General features: G+C 46.3%; 1 protein-coding gene across 4 annotated transcripts in view; it reads left to right on the top strand.

Annotated features, from left to right (window-relative positions):
• Nucleotides 1–22,490, top strand: part of C5H2orf76 (chromosome 5 C2orf76 homolog) — a 61,748-nt gene extending 39,258 nt beyond the window's left edge. For all 4 annotated transcript variants that reach the window (XM_057770369.1, XM_057770371.1, XM_057770368.1 and 1 more), the window contains 3 exons: nt 3,181–3,218; nt 9,813–9,894; nt 22,340–22,490. In XM_057770369.1, the coding sequence (XP_057626352.1) occupies nt 3,181–3,218; nt 9,813–9,894; nt 22,340–22,416 (197 nt within the window). In that variant the 3' untranslated portion in view covers nt 22,417–22,490. The remainder of the gene's footprint in view (nt 1–3,180; nt 3,219–9,812; nt 9,895–22,339) is intronic.
• Nucleotides 22,491–23,041: the final 551 nt, after the last annotated feature.

Genomic DNA, 23,041 nt, shown 5'->3' with positions numbered 1-23,041 from the left:
ACTCTCAGCTGTTCCTCCAGTACCAAGTGAGCCACCTCAGTTAAATGTTTCCATTGATAAGGGTTGCCATAGTCATGGTGTCTCTGCATAGCAATAGAACCTAACTAAGGCAATGAGTGTCTGTGTGCACCATGTCCCAGCTTGGTGCCTGAGAAAGGCAGAAGAGCCACAAGTGCCCTTGTACTGTGCCATTCTCCACTGAGTGACAGACTTTATGATGACCTAGCTACGCTGAGGTGTGCTCAATAGATCCTGCTTTTCAGACAGATTCTTTTTCACAGTGTACCTAGTAGAATGGAATTTAGTGTTACAGATTCTTTATTACAGCATAGTCAGTAGAATAGAACTTAGTGTTCTGTTGGAGAGCTTATTCAGATAGAGCTATACACTATGATCATAATACAGTAATTAGATGGTTTAGAAAGTGAAGTAGAGAATCAGAAACTTTTAGAATTCAAGTATGCAGAATACTTGTGTCTGCTGTATAACTAGGGGCTGGTTATCTTAGAGTTAAGAGCTTATATGCACGGTGGTTCCAGATGGAGAGTAATAATGGTGGAAGAAGCATGCCAGCAGGTGCCTGGTCTGGAAGAGATCATGTCGTCAACCACATGCAGATAGCAGAGAATTCAGAGTTCAAGGTTCATCAAGTGGAGAGAAATAGTGTGTGGCAAAAATGCAGTGTGGCCTGGTTTCAGCACAAGTAGCTACAGAGTGGAGCTGGGTTCAGATGGAGTAGGCTCTGGGTAAAGTGTCTCACAAGCCTAACTGTCTCAGTTTGACTCCCAGCACCCACATAATAAGGTGAACGTGGCAGCACACACCTGAAATGCTAATGCTGGCAAGGCAGAAACAGGAAGATCTGACCGGAATATATGAATTCCAGGTTCTGTAGGGGGAAAAGGGTGAGAAAAAACACCCTGACCTTGACCTGACCCAGGACCAAGTTTTGAAATCCTGCCCTAGAGTGAGGCTGCAGAATCCCACCACATCCCCCACCCCCAGCATGGAATCCCACCAATCCCTGAGATCCCTGAGGATGAAATCCCACCAAATCCCAAGCTACTCTGGGAAAGCTCCTCTCTGCCCCCCTCCAAGAAAGCCTATCTAAGCTCTGTACTTTGCTTCATTTGCTGCTGCTTCTCCCGCTAGAGGCAACCACCCTGCTGAACTTTTCCCTCCCAATAAATCTTGAGTGAGGTTTGTTGTGTGGTATGACACTTTTGCCTGAGAGAGCCCAGCTGTATTAGAAATGTGTGCAGAACATTTTTTTTAAACTTTCTCTGGAGCTGAGGTGACGCAGAATTGTAACACTTTCGATGGGGAGATTTTCACCTAGCCAAGCCCAGCTGTCTCACTTCTCTGACTCTGAGCAGGGCTGTAACAACTTCACTGGGGACGCCCACCCCTCACCCACTGGAGCAGAGTTTGCATTGAGGAAACCTTTCCCTGGAGCAGAGCTGTAAGCTGCAAAACGTACAGTGACTTTGTGGTATTTCTTGGCTCCTGACTGCCAAAATACCTTTCCATCTGCCAAAATACCTCCAACACTTACAGGTTCAGAGAAAGACTGTCTCTAAATACTGGGTGGAGAGCAATAGGGGAAGACACCTGACATCAACCTCTGACCTCCTTGTTCATGCACATACAACATGCATGCTATTTACAAGCATGTGCATGCACTCGTACACACATGTGCATGCATACATGCATATGCTTTTGCACACATACAGACATATGCATCCATGCATGTACACATATATGCACCAATACATACCATACACACATGTACACACAAAAAGAATAACAGATATTTGTGGGTTTGGGGCATTGGCATGCTCACATGACCACTGAGTCTAGATAATGTTTGAACTCTGAAGATAACAGCACTTTTTCAGCCCGGTTATTTGACCTGCAGGCCTTATAACTGCCTCAAAGGAATAGTAATTTTTAAATCTACTTTTCTTCATTTGTATCTGTTTTTTAAAGACAGGGTCCCACCATGCAGCCTTGGCCAGAACTTGTGCTGTAGCCAAACTGGCTGGGAACTCATAGAGCTCTGTCTGCCTCTGTCTCCTGAATGCAGGTATTAAAGATGTATACCACCATGCCTTGTTGAAGACCAGCTTTGACAAAACTTGAACGTTCCAGGGTAGGAGCATGAGAGTTAGAATTATTAAGCAAAAGGAACAGAGATATAAGAGAAATAAGAAAGAGAAACACAGAGCAGCATCGGAAGGGACATTCCACCTCGTTATCTTCCACATGCTTGCATATTTCACTCTGAGAGGGGAGAGGGAGGTGACAGACTTCGCTAACATGATTTAAGGAATAGACTTGACTTCTCCAGCCTTTGGTTAAAGTGAAGTGGATCCATCTCTATACCTGAAATACTAATTAACCACACCCTAGGTCAGAATGTATTGTTTGTAGCCACACCTGTTGTCAACAACTTTGAGAGAGGAAAAATAAGGTCAGACTCTTGGCTTCCGGTCAGGGGGATCAGGCTCACAACTCTGTGGGCCCTCACAATGCCCGCTGTCACTTGTGTCTTAATTTAATACTTATATATATATTTGAATTGTTTACTCTTAGCTTTTAGTGACTCTAGAAGAGATAATGGAGTTTGGTGTTTGCTGTTCAGACTTCCGGTTCCGCTGCTCCGTTGTTGCAGGTGAAAGACCTAAGCTTGGAACCTACATGGGCGTGACTGACCCACAGGCCTCGTGGAGCCAGTACGAAAGTGACCCTTACTTGAAACATTACGAAGCGTTCTGTGATTTGTTTTTGGTAACTCAGGGGTTCTTGATTTTGAACTTTGTAGATGACAATTTCATAGTCATTGTCAAAAGGTTATTGATTTAAAGTATCTTTGTGTATCTCTTTCTCCCTCTTCCTCCCTCTCTTTTCGTTCCCCTCCTCTGCCATTTCTCCCCGTGGGCCCCCCTTCTTCCTTCCAGGATCTCCATATGTGAGCAGTCCACCACGGAGCTCCACGCCTGCCCTCCTATACTTTGCATAACTTGCTAAAGTGCATTTTCTTTTAAAGTAGGACAGATTTTAAGTAGGTATGTTTGTAAAGAAAGCCTTTCAGTTTTTCTAGTTTCTGCATCTAATAATTACAACAGAGGTTTTAGATAAATCTGTGTGAACAAAGAACTTGTTTGTTTTTTCTTTCAGATACACTAAAGATTCTTCATCAAGCTCACAAAGCAAAGGTATGTCATGGGTGGGGCATCTGGTGGGTGGGGCATCTGATGGGTGGGGCATCTGGTGGATAAGGCTTATGGGCGGGGTTTCTGGTGGTGGAGTTTCTGGTGGGCAGAGTTTCTGATGGGTGGGGCATATGATGGGCGGAGTTTCTGATGGGCGGGGATTCTGATGGGTGGGGTTTCTGATGGACGGAGTTTCTGGTGGACGGGGTTTCTGCTATACCTGCTTCACCAGTGTTGCTAAAAGCAGGAGTAAGCAAATAGACATGTGTGCCTCAAATCTCTACTAGGAATTAGTTTTTGGAGGATTGCTTTCTACAGCCTTCCTTTCCCATTAAAGGAAAAAAGGTAGGGACTGGGAGGTGGCTCAGTCAATAGTGTTTACCTTACAGGCCTGGGGACTGAGTTTGGTTTCCCAGTGCCCAGGTGAAAGCCAGATGCCATGGTGTACACCTGTAATCCCAGCACTGGGAAGGTGGAGACAGAAGGGTCTCTTGATCCAGGTCAGCCTAGCTGAATTGGTGAGCTCCAGGTTCAGGAAGACACTGTCGCAGATACCAAGGTGAACCAGCATTTCGCGTATGGACTGTGACCTGCTGTCTTGAAGGTTGGCTTTAATTACCAAGCTTCCACCGTGGTAACTTGTGGAGATCTGGACAAGGTACGGTGATCTGTGTGCAGGCTGAGCAGCACCACGTACAGTGCCAAGGCCCAGACTGGCCTGGGTCACAGGTTTGACATTATGGATGCCAAGTGCGCTTTGCTCACGAGCGTGTGAGTGAGGGCATGGTGGAAAGAGACTTTCGTAGGTCCATGAGGACATGGCGGCTCTAGAGAAGGGTAGTTCTGCTGGAAGAACAGGGCACCGCTTCCCCTCTGTTCCATACTGCTGCCGGCCAGAGTCCCAGCTTCAGCTCCTGCTCTAGCTTCTGGCATCAGTGTTTTCTGACTAGGTTGTCTTAACCGGCGACCAGGTCTCTTTTCTATGTGGACCTGAGGAGTCTCCATGAAGGCTCAAAGAAAGAAACGACGACAACAACAGCAGCAACAGCAATAGCAGAGAGCAATTGAAAACAGTAGCTGATACGGACATCTGGCATTTACATGCACACATACAAATACATGTTTGTGCATGTACCCCACACACATACAAAAGCCAGCTCAGGGCCAGCAAGATTGTTGAGGGTAAGGCACCTGTTGCCAAGCCTGACTATCTGAATTCATTATTTTTTTATTTTATTTTATTTTTTATTTTTGGATTTTTCGAGACAGGGTTTCTCCGTAGCTTTTTGGTTCCTGTCCTGGAACTAGCTCTTGTAGACCAGGCTGGCCTCGAACTCACAGAGATCCACCTGCCTCTACCTCCCGAGTGCTGGGATTAAAGGCTTGCGCCACCACCACCCGGCCTGACTATCTGAATTCAATCCCTGGGACCTACATGGTGGAAGTTGTCTGTCCTTTGACCACTGCTGTGGGATGCACACCCACACATCATACACACAATAAATAAAATGTAATTTAAAGATTTAAAAAGCTAAGTCATGTGTACTTGTTACTAACATATCTTTAAAATAAAGTGTGAAATAGCCAGACATGATGGCACATGCTTTTAATCCCAGCACTTGGGAGGCACAGGTAAAGGAATCTCAGTGAGTTCAAGGCCAGCCTGTAGCAAACTTTCTCATCAGACTTTCTTTGGGACTGCCAGCTCCCCAATCATGACACAGATTATAAAATTATAATTACCATAAAATTATAATTATAAAAGCTTGGCCTTTAGTCTAGGCATATTCCCACCTAGCTCCATAACTTAAGTTACCATGTTTCTGTTCATCTACCTTCTGCCACGTGGCTGTTTACCTCCCTTCCACTCTGTACGTCTTACTCTCATTTTGCTGGTGTCTCTTGAGTGTCTAGATTCATCCAGAGCTTCTCTCTGTCCCTGGAAGTCCCGCCTAATCTCTCCTACCTCGCTATCTCCGTTCAGCTCTTTATTAAACCAATCAGAAGGCACCATTGTCAGGGCACATCTTCACAATGTACAGAAAGATCGTCCCAAAACACCAGCCTCGTGTACAAAGCAAGTTCTAGGACAGCTGGGAGCATATAGAGAGACCTGTTCTCAACAAAACAAAACAAAATTTAAAAACAAGTGGGGGGCACCTCCCACACGTTTATACAGAATAGGCACAGGATATGCTAAAGGCCCAGCTTGTGTAAAGAATCCGCTAGGCATCTGGAAACTGAATCTCTTTCAAATTCTGTATCAGAAACAAAGGCCCAGAAGCAAATGCTAGTGCTCTGTGTATGGGCACAGGCCACAAGAGCCCTGGTGGATACTTCCACAGAGGCACAGCCCACACTTCCAAGGTGTCCCTGACCTTAAGAGAACTGCGTGTTTATGTGTTCTGTGTTTTCGTTCATATGTTCTTGAATACATGTGAGGTTTGGATGATGCTGCCGCCAAAGGTGTTCTTCTCACACAGGATGGGAGTGTCTTTTCTCCTAAGCCTCTATGGCCTTCATAGACTCCTCATTGAAAATGTCAGCTCACTCTTACATAACTGCTCAAGGATAAGGGACACACCTGTGTGGTATGTGTGTTCCTGTGCATCTATACATGTGTGTATGGAGACAGGTGTACTCATGCTTGTAAAGACTAGAGGTCAACGCTGAAAGACTTCCTCAGCTGCTCTCCACTTTTTATTGCTTTCTGAGTCAGGGTCTCCCTACGTAGGTCTGCATGGCCTGGAACTCACTGTGCTATGTAGACCAGGCTGGTCTCAAACTCACTGAGATCTGCCAGCCTGTGCCTTGAGAGGCTGGAATTTAAGCCATATGCCACCATACCTGGCTTCCACCTTATATTTTAGACAGGATCTCTCATTGAACCTGGGTCTTATTGTTTAGTTATCCTGGCTGGCTTAGCCCCATCTTTTCTCCACATTGCCAACACCGGGATTGCACCATCATGGCCAGCTTTTGAACTCAGGTGCTCACATTTGTGTGGCAGACATTTTACTGACTGGACCATGTCCCAGCCCTGAGGGATTATACCTTTTTATTCATGCCTCTTCATATCTTAGCACCTAGTGTAATGTCACAGTCATAGGAATTGTTATAATTTTTAAAATCTTTATTGCATTTCATTTATTTATTATATGTGGGGGTGTGTGCATGCTATGGTGCATGTGTGAAGGTCAGAGGGCAACTCCCAGGAGTCTGTTCTTTCCTCCTGCCATGTTGGTTACAAGATCTAGGTCTTCAGGCTGGGCCTCAGGTGCCTTTCTCTTCTGAGTCATCTCACTGGCTCTCCCTAACAAGTTTTGAGTGAAGTATTTATTGATGAATTGATTTCTTTTTATTCTTGTTTCAAGTCGTTGGCACAGTTGTAAACTCAAGCTTTCAGATGAATGTGTGTCACAGGCGACACAGAACAAGTGGCTGAGAGTGTCAGTCGGCTTCAGGTTAGGGACTTAGTGACATTTATTTCATATGAAAATTTGACAGTGTCTTAAAATATTGGGCTGACACATTGAAGTCTGAGGCTGCAGTGTGGCACCTGCTCGTTTTATGGGTACCAGGATGCTCCACCACAGTCTGCCCACAGGCTTCATCCGTGGAGTGTGGCACCTGCTCCTTTCTGGGTACCAGGATGCTCCACCACAGTCTGCCCACAGGCTTCGTCCGTGGAGTGTGGCACCTGCTCCTTTCTGGGTACCAGGATGCTCCACCACAGTCTGCCCACAGACTTCGTCCATGGAGTGTGGCACCTGCTCATTTTCTGGGTACCAGGATGCTCCACCACAGTCTGCCCACAGGCTTCGTCTGTGGAGTGTTTTCATTCTGATTTCTAAACAGTAGGGAAGGCAAGGTGTGGTTTTGTTTTATGTTTTATTAGTTACTTTTCTCTCTGCTGTGGCAATGAATACTTGACAAAAGTGGCTAAAGAGAGAGAGTTGTTTCTTTATTGTCTTTTACCCTGTGTTTTAGGACATAATCCTAAATGGAGAGGAAGCATGGCATTCATAATAAGCAGAGCCACGGATGCTGGAACTCAACACCCCCATGTGCGTATGTGCGTGTGTGTATGTGCAGTGGCCGGCAGAGGTGTTGGGTCTCCTGCTCTGTCGCTCTCCACCACACTCCCCTGACACAAGATCTCTCACCGAGCCTAAAATTCGGCTGGCAGCCAGTAAGTCCAGCAACTCCTGTCTACGCTCCATATAGCGCTGAAGTCACAAGCACCCTCAGCTTTTTGAAGGCACTGGGGATTTGAACTTGAGTCCTCATGCTCACACAGAAAATGCTCTTACTCAGTGAGCCATCTCTCCTGCCCTACAACCATATTTTTAAGAGAGAAAAAATATAAGACTTTGGAAGACAGCACATGGTACATTTGTGTTTGCACATCTCCACATGTGTGACATGCATCGTTGATGTCAGGAAGCACACATGGCCAGGTGCAGTTTCTGCAGAGGACAGCTCAGTAGCTGGGGAATAGGGGTAGGAGATTTTGCAGTTTCATTCTCTGTGTTCTTGGAGAATTTTGTATTTCGATTCTGTGTTCTAAAAGAACTTTTAAAGGAAGCATTGAATTTTTTTCAGTGATTGTACTCTGGAGTTCAGGGCCCTCTGTTGGTACTGAGTGAAGTTCATGATCCATGGAACATGGCCTCTGGCTTGTGGGGCTTCTGCTGGGCAGTGGAGAAACCTTTCTGTTGAGTCTGTCTCACGTATATTCTAGAAACAGGGCAGATGGGGCTTGGGCAGTGCTTTCAGCAGAAAAGTGTTTGCCTGGCAAGCATGAGAACCGGGGCTCGGGTCCCCAGAACTCACGTAAAAAGCTAGGTGTGGTGACAAGCACTGTCGTCAGTACTGGGGAGGCAAAGATAGGCAGCTCCCCAGGGCTCATGACAGCTAGTCCAACTAATCAGGGAGGTCTAGGGTCAGTGAAAGACCTTCTCTTAGGGTTTCTACTGCTGTGAAGAGACACCATGGCCATGGCCATTCTCAGTCCATTGTCATCATGGTGGGACGTGGCAGTGTGCAAGCAGACATGGTGCAGGTGAGGAAGCGAACTGCGCACAAGTCCACTCCCACAGCGACACACTTCCTCCAGCAAGGCAGCACCCACTCCAGCAAAGCCCCACCTCCTGATAGTGCCACTCCCATTTGGGGGCTATTTTGTTTCAAACTACCAGAGACCCTGTTGTAAAAAATACAATGGAGTGGAGATTGAGCAAGCCACCCAGCACTGACTCTTGGCCTCCATTACACACGTACCCATGCACTCACATGCACACATATACGTGGAACTAGACTAGACTACTAAACAGCTGAATTCTGATTGGCTGTGGGACTGTGTGCCCCATTTGCAGAAACTTCCAGGTGTTAGTCAGGGGAGACAATGACTCCAGATTGTCTCCAGTGATGTCCATCCACATTTGCAGCTATCACTGGAGAACGGAATTCACCACCTCTCCAAATCACTTAGAAATACGCCAGCAAATGAGACACAGTCTGAAATCCTTGTCAGCTTGGGCATGGTTTTTAGATATGTGCCCTTGGGGCCATTTAAGGCCACGTTGCTTCTCTCAGATGTCACATTGTCAAGAATGTGTCTTCAGTTCTGTCTCTGATGAGCCACATGCCCTGGGCCTGCATTTTTGCAGTTCTTCGCAGGTTCTTGCAACATGATGACAGCAGACATAGAGGGTGCCCTCAGTACTGAGGGTCTGGATGGGCCATCGCACATCCTCTTTAACAGCAGGAAAGGGGGAAGCTGCACTCACTTCCCCTTCTGTAGCTGCAAGGTAACTGAAACTTGGAGAAGTTTACAGTGTTGAGTACACAAAGCTGGGCACCCAGGGAACCTGTGTTAGAACCCCAGCTTGTTCCCAAAGCCTGTGTGTAGCACTGTCTGCAGTGTGGCTTACAGGGTTGGCACTTAGTAGGTCTATATTCTGCATCTTCTCTGTTGTCTCCTTACCAGAGTAGAATGTCACATGACTTAGATTAGTGTTGTGTGTGTGTGTGTGTGTGGTATGTGCATGTTCATGCATGTGTACACATGTACATGCTGGGTGCATGCAATATGGAAGCTAGAAGTTGGTGTTGGGTGTCTTCCTCTATTGTTGTCCACTTTACTTTTTAAACTATTTCTTTCTTAGTTATTTGTGTGTGTCCATGTGAGTGTGCGGGAGGGTGCCTGTAGAGTCCAGAAGAGAGTCTTGGATCCTTTGGAGCTGCCTGACATGGTGCTGGGATCTAAACTCCAGTCTTCATGAGAGTGCAGCAAGCTCTAACTCCTGGACCGTCTCTCCAGCCCCATCCGCATTCCTTCTTGAGACAGGGTCTCTCTTTGCGCCTGGGACTTGCTGTTTGATTAGGTTGACTGTCCAGTGAGCTAGGGATCCACCTGTCTCCACCTCCCCATCACTGGGGTTACATGGCGCGGGGTTCCAAACGCAGGCCCTCGTACTTGCAGGGTGAACACTTTGTGACTGAGCTGTTTCTCAGCTCCTCCAAGTACGGCTCTCAGGTCTTCAGGACATCTTGGCCAAATGTGCTGACCAAGTGGGGATTCTTTCTCTCTAGACGAATGAGCTGGTGATGGGTTTGGAGGACGACGACACACTCCTACTGAAGGAAGACAGAACGCTGAAGGACTCGGGGATAGGTGAGACGGGCTGGGGTGGAGGGAGGGACACTGGGTTTCCTGGCCTGTGCGTGAGGATGATAGAATCTGGAAAATTCTCCCAAAGCATCCTCCCAAAGCAACCTCCCCACCCCCGTGCTGAGAGAGCTGCGTTCTGATCCTTTAGCCGAGGGCACCGCAATTCGCCTGCACGTGTGCAGAACGCAAATAGTTCATTTCAGGTTTGCTCGGAACTCTGGTGAGGGTCATTTTAAATGATTGGCAGGCTATTAGTACAGTAACTGCCAACTGTCATCAGCGCTGTTGGAGAGAAATGGACCTAGTGGAACTAATGTAGAATAATGAAATGAGATGTTGTTTGTACAACGCGCAGTGCGACTTCTGATACTCAAGACTCTCAGTGCGCAAGCTGTGGAATTTAGACTATAAGCCTGGTGTGTACAGTAGGAAAATTACCTGATTCAGCCTTTCGACCTAGAATGTGCGTTCAGTTCTATTTGAGAGAAGTGCTGTGTGGCCTGTCTCCTGGCCACTAGGTGTCAGTGTTCTTCTCACTTCTTCAGTATGTGCATGAGTAGGAGCCCGAGTTCTGAGCAGAAGGCACATGCTGCCTGTGACACCTCTGTGGTAAGGGAGCAGGATAGCGTCCCGGTGCCCGCTTCCTCCAGAAGTCCCCGGGTACAGTGGGTAAGAGGCATGACAGTGAGGGCCACACTGGGAAGCCGTATGGTGGTGGTGGTGTTGTTTTGGACAGCAGTTTCTGTTAAGTCATTTCCACCACATGGTAGGAATTCACCTTAAAGGATTCACGTGGTTTATGTGAATTCCTGGCAGTGTTCTTTCCCTTGAAATAGGATTTAAAATAATAGGTCAAAGGGCTGGGGAGATTGCTCAGTAGGTAAGCGAGCTTGCTGTGCAAGCATAAGAACCTGAATTTGATTCCCAAGACCCCTGTAAAAAAACCTGAGTGTGGTCATATATGTACCCATAACCACAGCAGAGAGGGAGTTGGAGCTGGGAAGGTCTCTAGGGCTTGCTGGCTGCCAGCTTAGATACAGGTTTGGTGAGAGATGCTGCCTCAAGGGAATAAGATGGTAATCAGGACTACTGATGTCGTCTTTTGGCCTCTGCACACACAGACTCTTGCATCTGTGCTTGCGTCTGTGAAGACTTGTATACACACAAACACACACACGCACACACACACGCACGTAAATAAATGGCAGGTTATGAAATCATAAATCTGATCTCTGTATCAAGTCTACACAATTTGCAACAATTAGTGCCTGTTCATATTATGAATACAGTACATTTATTGTTACTTGAGATTCAAAAACATTTTTCTGTCCCTGTGAATTGTGCACAGGAATTGTATTCTCTGATACTTATATTATTTTCTGTAACTTCATCCATGATCAAGTTCCCTGGAAGTAAAATCAGAGTTGGGACAATTACAGTGACCTCTTTCTGGGTTTGGTGGTGCATGCCTTTAATCCTGGCACAGGGAGGCTGAGGCTGGGGGCCGTGCATTTCAGGTCATTCCGAGTTACGTAGCAAGTTCCAGACCAATCTGGACTATCTGCTGAGAGCCTGCCTGTAAATGAATAAGTAATAAATTAATGTTTTTTGCTATTTGAAAAAAGTCATCCCTCAAATAGGTATTGAATGTTTATTTTATGTCAGTGAGAAATGATTTTTTTAACTTGACGCTTGGTGTGTCAAATGCTGCTTTTATAGCAGGTGGCACTTGTCTGATTGAGACTTCTAGAACGAGAGGAAGTCTGGCTGGCTTTGAAAGCCTACACCAAAATGAACATTATAGACTGGTATTGATGTGGGACTGGACAGGTAATTCGGTAAAACAGTGTAAAATTCGATGCAAACTATAACAAGACTATGAGGTAATAAAGTTGGCATCTCGCAATAAATAGGGAAGAAATGAATTAGCCGAAATCTATGTGAATTTCTAGGAAACATTTCAGATCTCTAACTCTGTCTCTATTTAACAAGAAATTCGAGATGAATTGTTACAATATCAAAGTAAATTTAAAGTATTTTTACTTTCTGGGTGTGGTGACACACGCCTTTAATTCAAACACTTGGGAGGCAGAGGCAGGTGGATCTCTGTGAGTTGGTGCCCAGCCTAGCCTGGTCTACAGAGTGAGTTTCAGGACAGCCAGAGATACACAGTGAGACCCTGTCTCGAAAAGACTTTTATACTTATTTTTTTGTATGCGTCTTTGTATGATGTGTGGGGGCCTGATGCCATGCACTGTGATGAGCACATGGAGGTCAGAGGACAGCCTGTGAATATTGGCTCTCCACTCCCACCATGTGGTCCCAGGGAGTGGAATTTAGGACTTCAGGATGGCAGCAAGTGTCTTCATCAGTTGATCCACCTTGTCATCAAATAAGAACATTAGTTCACAACCTTACAGGAGAGGCTGCAGAGAAGAAGAGGATGCCATGACCCTAAGAATAAAGAGCAAAGGGACTGTGCCAGCTTGTTTTATGTCAACTTGACACGCAGTTAAAGTCATTCAGGGAACTAGGAGCCTCAAATGAGAAAGCACCCTCAGCAGGCTGGCCTGCGGGCAAGCTTGTGATACATTTTCTTACTAATGTGGGAGGCCCAGCTCGGTGTGAATGGTGTCACCCCCGGACTGCTGGTCCTGGGTGCTAGAGAAAGCAGACAGAGCAAGCAGTAGTCAGTATGCCTCCTCCGTGTCTGCTTCAGCTCTCGGCTCCGGTTCCTGCCCTGCTGGAGTTCCTGCCGTGGCTTCCCTCAATGATGGGCTGTGATGTGAAGCTATAAGCCGAAATAACCCCTTCTCTCCCCAATTTGCTTATGGTCATAGTCTTCATCACAGCAGTGTAAACCCTAAATGAGACACAACCCTAAAGGTAAAGGGGCAAAGCATGAGTATGTGTGTTAGGTATGTTACACGACACATGAAAGGTTGCTAGCCTGACTGAAGAGAACTTTAGGACTCGGAGAGGTGATGGGTAAAGTGTTTGTTGGGTAAAAACCCAAACTCAGTCCCTAGCACACTTTAAAATAGGAAGGAAGGGCGAGAAAAAGAGAGGGAGGGAGGGAGGGAGGGAGGGAGGGAGGGAGGGAGGGAGGGAGGGAGGGAGGCCAGAAAACAACAAAACCAGCAAACTATGGTGGCCCCACTTCTGTTATCTCAGTGCTGGGGAGGTGGACACAGGAGGATCCCTAGGGCTCACTGGCATGCCAGACTAACCAGTCAATGACCACCAGGTTCAGTGAGATCCTGTCTCTTACACCCATGTTGGGCTTACCGCTTCCTGTAACTCAAGCTCTTTTGCCTTCTTCATACTTCCATGATCACTGAGCATGTGCACGTATGCACAATTGAAAAATTAATTTAATTTAAAGATAAAAACAAGGTGGAAAACAACCGAGGAAGATTTCTATTATCAAATTCTGATCTCCACATGCACACAAAGAGACACATGCACACACACGTGTATATACACATACAACATAGACATACATGCAAACAACCTTGTAGTTAGTACAGAAAAGATAGATGAAAACCTATGCAGATTGAAGGAACAGTTAGCATGTCGAAAGATACTTCCATGCTATTGTTAGGGCAACAAATGCATGCTGCAGTAGATGCTGTGTGCGCAGCAGAGCCAAGAATCTAGAGTTACACCCTGGCCCCCAAGACTGGGGCTGAGAACCTGTTTCTGTCCAGTGTGTCCATCTGGGTGACCTTGAACAAGCAGGAGTTGTTACAAGATTGGCAGTCATAAATAAAACTGGCGAGCCTCGTGCTCATCTGCCAAGAGCATGTGCTTTCAGGCTCTGTAGTCAGGGACCACTTGCTGCCGAATCTTCCAAGTCTCCAGGAGCGGGCCTGCTCAGGTTCCCCCTCTGAAGGGCGATAGGGTTCCCTCTCATGTTCCCGTCTGAATCGCTGATGTGGGTGTTTATCCCACGGATGAAGGGTATGTTGTGTGATGTCATCATCATGTAAAACCTGCGTGTGGGGCTGGAGAGATGGCTCAGCAGTTACATGCACTGACACTCTTCCAGAAGACAGACCTGCATCCTAGCGCTCACACTGGGTGCTCACAACTGCCTGTAACTCCAGCTTCAGTCTTTCTGACCACGCCCACCCATACATGTACATACTCATTCAGACACACATGCACACATACATCACCATATTAAATATTTTTAAAATAATAAAAGGTACACAGTTCGTGTTCATAGGTATATATGGAGGAGGAATCACACAAGCCAGCCAGCCAGTGAGCCCTGGAAACCTGCCTGTGTCCAGTCTCTGAGTGTGGGGCTTACAAGTGTGTGCTCTACATCTGACCTTTTTAAAAATGTGAACTCTGGCCAGACTGTGGTGAGGCACGCCTTAATCCCAGCCCAGGAGTCAGAGGCGGATGGATCTCTGTGAGTTCAAGGCCAGCCTGATCTACAGAGTGAGTTCCAAGATAGGCTCCAAAGCTACACAGAAAAACCCTGTCTAAACCCCCTCCCCCCACACACACAAAAACAAACAAAGTGGATTTTGAGGATGGCACCCAGGTCCTGATGCTGGCAAGGCAAGTACTTTATCATTCTTGTTTTAATGCTTTGATTAGACTTTGATTCAAACTGGGTCATTTTTGCTGGGTCACCTCTGGGCTTGGAGTGATCTAGGGATCCCAAAAAATACCCTCTAGACCTGACAAGGCAGCATGTGGGTCCCTCCTGGAAACAATTTCCTCTGCTTCCTAGAGCTGTGTTCTGTCCTCTGGGGAGCAAGCCTTGGTTATATCTGGGGGAGGACACAAGGTCCCCCGAGAGCAGCAAGGAATTACAAGTTGTCAAGTGTGATATTCCTAGGGAATTTTCCTTCCCACCTGCATCTGCTTAGGCTTCGGGGAGCTTTAAGAGGAAACTCAAAGTCAGCACTCGCTCCCCCTTTACTCCTTGATCTCACTAAAGAGCTGTCAGTCTGCTATCACAGCCAGTTGCCATGGGAATAATGCCAGTGTGATAAATGTGTCATCCTGACTTTCTGCAGGAGTTGGAAAAGAAAGCCCAGGAGGGGAACTGAGAAAAGAGAGCAAGACTCTGTTCCTCTGTAGACTTTCCGCTTTACTGAGGCCCCACAGTATATTCCTTATAGTAGTATACAGTATGTACCACCCCACGGTACAGCCCACACAGTGGTATACTGTATATACCACCCCACAGTACAGTCCACACAGTAGTTACTGTATATACCACCCCACGGTACAGCCCACACAGTGGTATACTGTATATACCACCCCACAGTACAGTCCACACAGTGGTATACTGTATATACCACCCCACAGTATAGTTCACACAGTAGTTACTGTATATCCACCCCACAGTACAGTCCACACAGTAGTTACTGTATATGCCACCCCACGGTACAGCCCACACAGTGGTATACTGTATATACCACCCCACAGTACAGTCCACACAGCAGTTACTGTATATCCACCCCACAGTACAGTCCACAAAGTAGTTACTGTATATGCCACCCCACGGTACAGCCCACACAGTGGTATACTGTATATACCACCCCACGGTACAGTCCACACAGTAGTTACTGTATATACCACCCCACTGTGTACCCACACAGTAGTATACAGTTATACCACTCCACAGTATATTCCTCACAGTAGTATACTGTATATACCACCCCATGGTATATTCCTGACAGTAGCACCCATTTTTGTTGGTGGGCTTGTATAAATAAAATGATTTGCTTTATGGCTGGGAAGATCACTCAGTGGGTAAGAGAGTTTGTCGTTCAAGCATGAGGACCTGAGTTCGGATCCCCAACAGCCATATAAAAAGCTGGGCATGGCCATACACATTCACCTATAACCCTGGAGCTGTGGGAGATCCCTGGGGCTTGCCGACTGCCACCATAGCTCCAGTGAGAGACCCTCTGGAAGGGACAAGGTGGAGAGTGGTGGCACAGGACGGTGACATCCTCCTCTGGCCTCTGTGTGCACCTGTATGCAAATACTGCACACACCTACACAACACACATCAAAAAGAAGAGTACAGTTTACTTCTGGGAAGGAGGAGGGAGTTTCACCAAGACATTTATCCTACACGACTTAAAGGTTGTTCTTAATAATTAAAATCTCATGGACTGGTTCACCTCAGAAAGAAAAGCACGTGAGCTTTGCGGAGCTATTTCATATATCTCACTTTTCCCTGTGTTACTGTTGTTCTCTGGATCTGTTCTGCTCAGGATTCATGGCCTGGTGACGCTCACCGAGCAGGCTGTGTTTTACTGGGAGACGTTAAAGCCGGCGACAGTGGGCCACACCAGCGCTGCTCGTCTGGTGAAGGCCTCTTGCCGGCCTGGTTCTGTAATATTCCCACAGCTCCCTGGGGTTGCTTCTCATCTTCTGTGTCACCGTGCTGTCAGTGACTTCATATTAACGGTTGTAACAGTGACATCTGGATTCAGTAATGCTGGCTGGGGTTCCAAAACAGATTCAGAATGCACCCCTACAGACGCTTCTTCCTTTATTGGTGGTGGTGGTGGTGTGTGTGTGCGTGCGCACGCAGGTAGGTGTGCATGTGTGCGCATGTGACTGTAGAGGCCTGAGGACAGCGTCCACTGTCATTCTTTAGGAGAGTCCACTTTGATTTTCTGAGGCAGGGTCTCTCCCTAGCTGAGAATCACCAGGTAGGCTAGGCTGGCTGAGCTCCAGGGGCCACCTGCTCCTGCCATCACAGCACTGGGGTTACAGTGCCCCCCTCTGGGGTGGAATTTAGAAAGCAGATCATCAATTAGCAGCTTTGTCACTCTGTCAGCAACTGAGCCATCTCCTCAGTCCTTCCCGTTAGTCTTTGTTTGTGAAGGTTTTGTTTACGGTTTCCTTTTCTCTAGCAATGGCAGGGAGTAAACTTGGGGCCTCACACACACTAGCAAGCATTGCACTGCCAAGCTCTACTCCTGCCATATTTTGTGTTATTTTGAAGTATCACTTTTTGACGTGATTTTATGTGTTTGTATCAATTTTATATAAGTAAAGGCATTTGTGCAGTCTGTGGAGTACAGTGCCATATTTTGATTCACCAGGACATACACACGTATGTATGCATACATACATATACATACATGCATTCATGCATGCATACATACACACATAATGATCAAGTCTGTCACTTCAGACATTTATTACTTTTTTTATATTGGGAACATGCCAAATCTGTCCTTCTAGCCATTTTGAATGCAATGTATCCTGACCCCTGAAAGCCTTCTAATTCTGTGAAAACAACTTTTTAAAATGTGTGTAGATTTTGTATGTGTTTGTGTTCAGTGCTATCTTCAGGTATCTGCCGTCATTCATTCTCATAACATGGCAGGAGTATCTCCAGCGCTGTTGTCGTATCCTGTAGTTTACTTCCTTCTGTAGATGGAGGTGTTTGCTAATGTCATCATTGTGCGGCCTAGAATCCTCCTGAGTCATGCCATCTCAGACACATTCAGTCGCTGATCTTGGTGCTTGCTGAAGAGGTAGCTGAGAATTCTACATCTGGATTGGCAGACAGCAGGGAAGAGACTGAGCCACTGAACCTTGCTTGAGTTCGTGTGTGTGAATGTTCGTGTGAAGGCCAGAGATCAGCACACTTTTTTTCTTCCTTTTTTTGGTTTTTCAAGACAGGGTTTTGCTGTAGCTTGGAGCCTGTCCTAGAACTAGCTTTTGTAGACCAGGCTGGCCTCGAACTCTCAGAGATCCGCCTGCCTCCTGTCCCCGAGTGCTGGGGCTGCAGTCATGGACCTCCATGCCTGGCTTTTTACATGGGTGCTAGAGATCCAGCACACGGCAACAAGATCTTTACCCACTGAGCCGTCCCTCCATCCTCAAAAAGTAGAGTGAGCGCCACAGGTCCTTATCTTCTCCTGACGCCCTCTAGTGTATGCGTCTTGCTGTACACGTTAGGATTCCATCCTCTTCATGGCTGGATTGTGTTCCACTGTGTAGACATTTTTTGCCTTTCTAGCTCCAAGCAGCCATGTGCCTGGTGTACGGGAGCTCAGACATCTCAGTATGTGCCGTCTTTGGTGTGTTGTTTGCTGATTTCCATGGCCAGCCCGATACAGACATTCAAAGCAAGCATGACATGAAGATCCCAGCTGTCTAGACCAATTCCCTTTCACTTCTGCCTCCACTGATGAAATTTAGAAGTAGCCCTCAGCTGTGAGTTTTGCTCCGGAGGGTTTGAAGCTTAGGGTTTTGTGAGCGTGTGGATCCAAGTCCGGTCCCCTCAGATCCATGTAACAGAGCTAGGTGTGATGGAACATACTTCTAATCCCAGCATTGGGAGGGAGGAGATAGGCAGGTCCCCAGGGCTTGCTGGCCAGTTGGCCTGCCTACTTGGCCTACTCTCATAGGCCAATGAGAGGCCCCACCTCATAAACAGCCAGGTGGGGGCTGGAGAGATGGCTCAACAGTTAGGAACACTGCTCACTCTTCCAGAGGACCTAGGTTCAATCACAACACTCACGTGGTGGCTCGGTGAGTGACTCACTCCAGTCTCATGGGCTCTGACGCCCTCTTCTGGCCTCCACAGGCACTGTATGCATGCGGTGCACAGACATCTATGAAGGCAAAAACCCATCCACATAAAATAAACAAAACTAAATCTCAAAAGCCAGGTGTATGGTGTCTGAGAAGTGACACCTAAGGTTGACTTCTGGCCTCTACATGTACATGCACACACATATGTACACACGTGTACATTCACATACATACAAAAGAAAGGATAAAACGCTTTCCTGGAGCAGAAGAGAGAGTGAGGCTTTATCTTTTCACCTCTGAGAACTAATTAAAAAAAAAAAACAAGCAAAAACATACTGTTATCATCAGTTGACAGTCTGTCCTGGGTGTCCCCCAAAGCACACACGTGTCAGCTTTTCTCAGACTAGGTAAGTCACAGCAGAAAGTCAGGGATATAGATAAAGAGCTTGTAGTCTGGCTTTGTTGATAGCTGAGAAGTTTGTTTCAATAGGTCAGAGGAGTAATTGAACTATATTTAATTTCTCTTGAGATTTCATAGTTAGAATAGATTATTCTTTCTCTTAATTGACGTAATTATCAGTCTCCCATGAAAGGTGTGTGTGCATGTATGTGTGTGCGCGCACATGTGTGTGAGTGAATGAGCGTGTGAAATCTGTTTAGAAGTGTTATCAAATTAGTAATGTTCTATCCAAAGTCTGGATGTCCTGGCTCATGTTACAATGGCATGCCAGCATTCAGAGGTTCCACAGTGTATCAGGGGGGCTCTCCTTGGTTTTATTTGATAGTGAAGACAGCTGGTTTTAGATCTCTCTCCAGATTCCCACACCGAGACCTCTGCACAGACTGTACTGCACACTCAATTTAAAGCCAATCGCCTTCTTCCTACTGACTCTTCTCTGCCGTGCTGAAAGACCTGTTCTAAATAGAACTCGGGGAGTAAGTTGATGGGATACTGGTGGAAAGAGTGACTCCATGGCGGTCGTGACCCTTTGCGGGAGGGGATAGTTGGGACAGTGCTTGCTGATCGTCACAAAGCCCCAGCTTTAGCCCCAGCATTGCACAGGGTGGTCCACGTCTGTCTCCCCAGCATTTGGGAGGCAGAGGCGGGATAAGAGGTTCAGAGTCAACCCCATCTACATAGGAAAGACTTCATCTACAGACAACTTTGTCTTAAAAAGAAAATCATTTGTAATTGCTGTTTAAATTATTAAAAAATTTTAAGTACATGAACCCATTCTCTCAAATATTTTCAAAAGATATCTAGGTTTTTCGGGGCTGGAGAGATGATGGCTCAGTGGTTAAGAGTGTTGCCTGCTCTTCCAAAGGTCCTGAGTTCAATTCCCGGCGACCACATGGTGGCTCACAACCGTCTGTGGTGAGGTCTGGTGCCCTCTTCTGGCCTGCAGGCATACATGCAGACAGAATATTGTATACATAATAAATATTTAAAAAAAAAATCTAGGTTTTTAGAAACCATCATTCCTTCCACATGGAAACTATGTTGCTAAAGTCTAAAATCTATTTTTTGTTTGTTTGTTTAGCTGGAATTTTTTTGAGGCAAGTTATCTCTGTGTAACCCATGCCAGTAGCCTGGATCCTCCTGCCTCAGCCTCCACAGTGCTGGGATTTCGGGCATGCCCCTATGCCAAGAGTGCAGCTGTCTTATGCTTTATTTTGCATGTGTGCATAAGTGTAGCGTGCTTGTATGGAGGTGCATTCATAGAGGCCACAGGAGGGCGTCGGGTGTCTGCTCTGTCTCTCTCCATTTCCTTAAGACCTGGAGCAAGAGTGGTGGCTACCAAGTTCCCGCTCTGTACCTCCCACAGAACTGGGCTTATAGGCATGTGTGAGCACACTGAGCCTTTTACATGGTGCCTCTTGCTTGCACAGAGTGCTCTGAAGTGCCGAGCCATCTCCAGTCCTTTCTGTCTTCCTTCTGATTAGATCATTTGTAGTTTGTCAAAAAGCAAAGGATGAGAGGGAGGACTCAGTCAGGTAGCTCTTGCCCCGAGTAGGCTTCCCTTCAGAAATAACGTTTAGTTGTAGTTTTGCAAAGGGTTGTAGCATGCGTGTGGAGGCCAGAGCAGGACATCCAGTGTCTTCCTCTGTTACTCTCTGCCTTATAACCTCGAGACAGGGTCTCACTGACTTAGACAATCACAGTTTCACTGTTGAACTGTTTCAGCTAGGCTGTTTGCTCTCAGGATCCTCCTGTCTCCACCCCACGTACACAGCCATGCTCAGCTTTGACATGGATGCTAGGGATTTGAACTCAGGTCCCCATGCTTGCAGAGCAAGTGCTCTTCCCCACAGAGTCATCTCCCAGCCCCTCCAGCCCCCTTTTTACAGTCAGCTGATTCTTTGAAATGGGATAACTTGCTAAGATGCTGAACTGCTTACTAACCCACTCTTCGCTGAGGGAGGCTCATCTCCAGCCCGCTTTTGATTCTGCAATGCCCCCCACCCAGGCTCAATGCCATGAGAGTTCCCAATCAAATTATCAACCACTTGGATTAAATTTAATCCCGTGGATGAAGTGTGTCTGGACCAAGAATCTGTGGACACGGTCATATCGTTTTTCTCCTCTCAATATTTGTTTATTTTCTCGAGAGCACAGGGTAATTTATGGCAGAGAGATACTACATATGATATTCTTGCAAACAATGAAACCATTCTTAATGAAATGTCATGCTAATCTCTTGAATTTCATTCTTTTGTGATAGAATCTAATGATGAGATTAGAGCCTACCGTTGCAGACCGGTGCTAATCCTCTGCATGCCTCATCCTGTTTATTTGGGGTGAAGAGTTTCCCTTGTCTCTTTGGAGCGCCTATGTTAATTGAGTGCTCAGTATTCATTACGAATAATCACGTCTGTTTTCTTGTTGAGCTTCGGAAGGCCCTTTCGCCTTCTGTGAAAGCCGAGCAGACTGTATTAACTCGTGGTTTAATTTTAAAAAGCCAGCGTGGAACTTGTGGGTGCCGACACCTTGAAGAACCACATGTTTAATAATGGGAAGGCTCTCCATCAGATCTGAATTAATAATGCTGCTGACTTATTGTTTTAGAAGACGGAGTCCTTGACCCGCTAGGTTGAAAGCTTCGTGGCCGCCCTGAACTTCTGCGGGTCCTTTAGCTGAGCCATTTCCCCCGTGAATAATTAGAGGTATTTGAAGGTATTGCATAGAAGCCAATTTGTGTCTTTCACTTTGCATATTGCTGAAGCCTCATGAATTAGTCATGAGCGGGGGCCAAAAATTAACTTCTTCAGACACATATTTTGATGGGTCATGAGGGAGAATGTAAAGTGATCTGTAAAATATTCTACTGATCCTCTAAGTATTAAATTATTATACCTACGGGCTAATTTTGGGGGGCAGGGGGAGTCCTTTCCCTTCTGGAACTGACTATTTGAAAGAGATCAAGGTTTTTCATTTTCCAGGGATATAAATGAGCTATGTAGGTACCTCTTGAAAATCTTCACTTTTGTGTTAACTCATGATTTTAAGGAGATTGTTTTCAAATTTTTAAAGTGCATTTATTTGTGTGAGCATGCATGTGTGCGTGCGTGTGTGTAAATCAGAAGTCAGCTTGAAAGGATCTCTCCCTCCACCGTGTGAGCTCTGAGGGTTGAACTTAGGCTGCCAGGCTCAGCAGAAAGCTCCTTAACCGGCTCACTATCATGAATCACTGTTCTTTTTGTTTTTGAATTATTTGAGTTTTAATCTGTTCTAGCCACACTGGCGCTTCTGGCTGGTTTGGTGGAAAGTTATCCTGCAGTCCAGCCGCCACTTTGTCTTTTCATTTCCAACATCCATGATAACAGACCAGCGTAATACGGATTTCCATACTTGCTCAAAACCTAAGTTTCACATTAAAATACTGTTTCTCTCCTTCCCTGTGCTTCTTTTCAGCCGGTGAGACTGAAATTGCTTTCTTCTGCGGAGAAGATTATGAGAGATATAAGGCTAATCCCACCTCGTCCTGGTGAGCGTGCCGGCACACCTTCGCAACCCTTCTTCCAAAGTGAGCTTTTTAAATTGTCAAATAAAGCTTTAAAAAATTAATCCTCGGCTTGATTCTTCCCTGTGGCGGTCTCTCTTTGCCACTCTCTTCTCTTCTTTTCCTTCCTTCCTCCCTCCCTCCTTCCCTCCCTCCATTGCCTTCTTCTTTCCTTTCTTGTTCTAAAATGAGCAAAACACTTGAAATGTTTTGAAATATGAATGAAAATGAAATAAATGTTTGTTTTAAAAGTAGCACATCTGGGCTGGAGAGATGACTCGGCTGTTAAAGACAAGGCTCACAGCCAGAAATAAAAGTGTCCCATCTGAGGTTCGGGAGCAGCTCAGCGGGTAGAGTGCCTAGTGCACTCTGAATTGGGTCCCAGCCAGGAATAAGCCCTCGGTAGCAACCCCAGCACTTGAGAGAAGAGGGGCAAAGACAGAAGAATAATCAGGAGTTTAAGGTCATCCTTGTCTGTATAGGAAGTTCAGGGCCAGCCTTGACTACAGGAGGCCCTGCCTCAAAAATAAATAATTTTTTTCTTCTAAAATTAGGAACTTTTTGGTGACTTAATGTGTTGGGTTCTTCAAAAAGACACAACCAGGGCTGGAGGG

The sequence above is a fragment of the Chionomys nivalis genome, chromosome 5, assembly GCF_950005125.1.
Source record: "Chionomys nivalis chromosome 5, mChiNiv1.1, whole genome shotgun sequence".
Lineage (NCBI taxonomy): Eukaryota > Metazoa > Chordata > Mammalia > Rodentia > Cricetidae > Chionomys > Chionomys nivalis.
The sequence above is the reverse complement of the archived record's forward strand: the minus strand, read 5'-3'. Positions and strand labels throughout refer to the sequence as shown.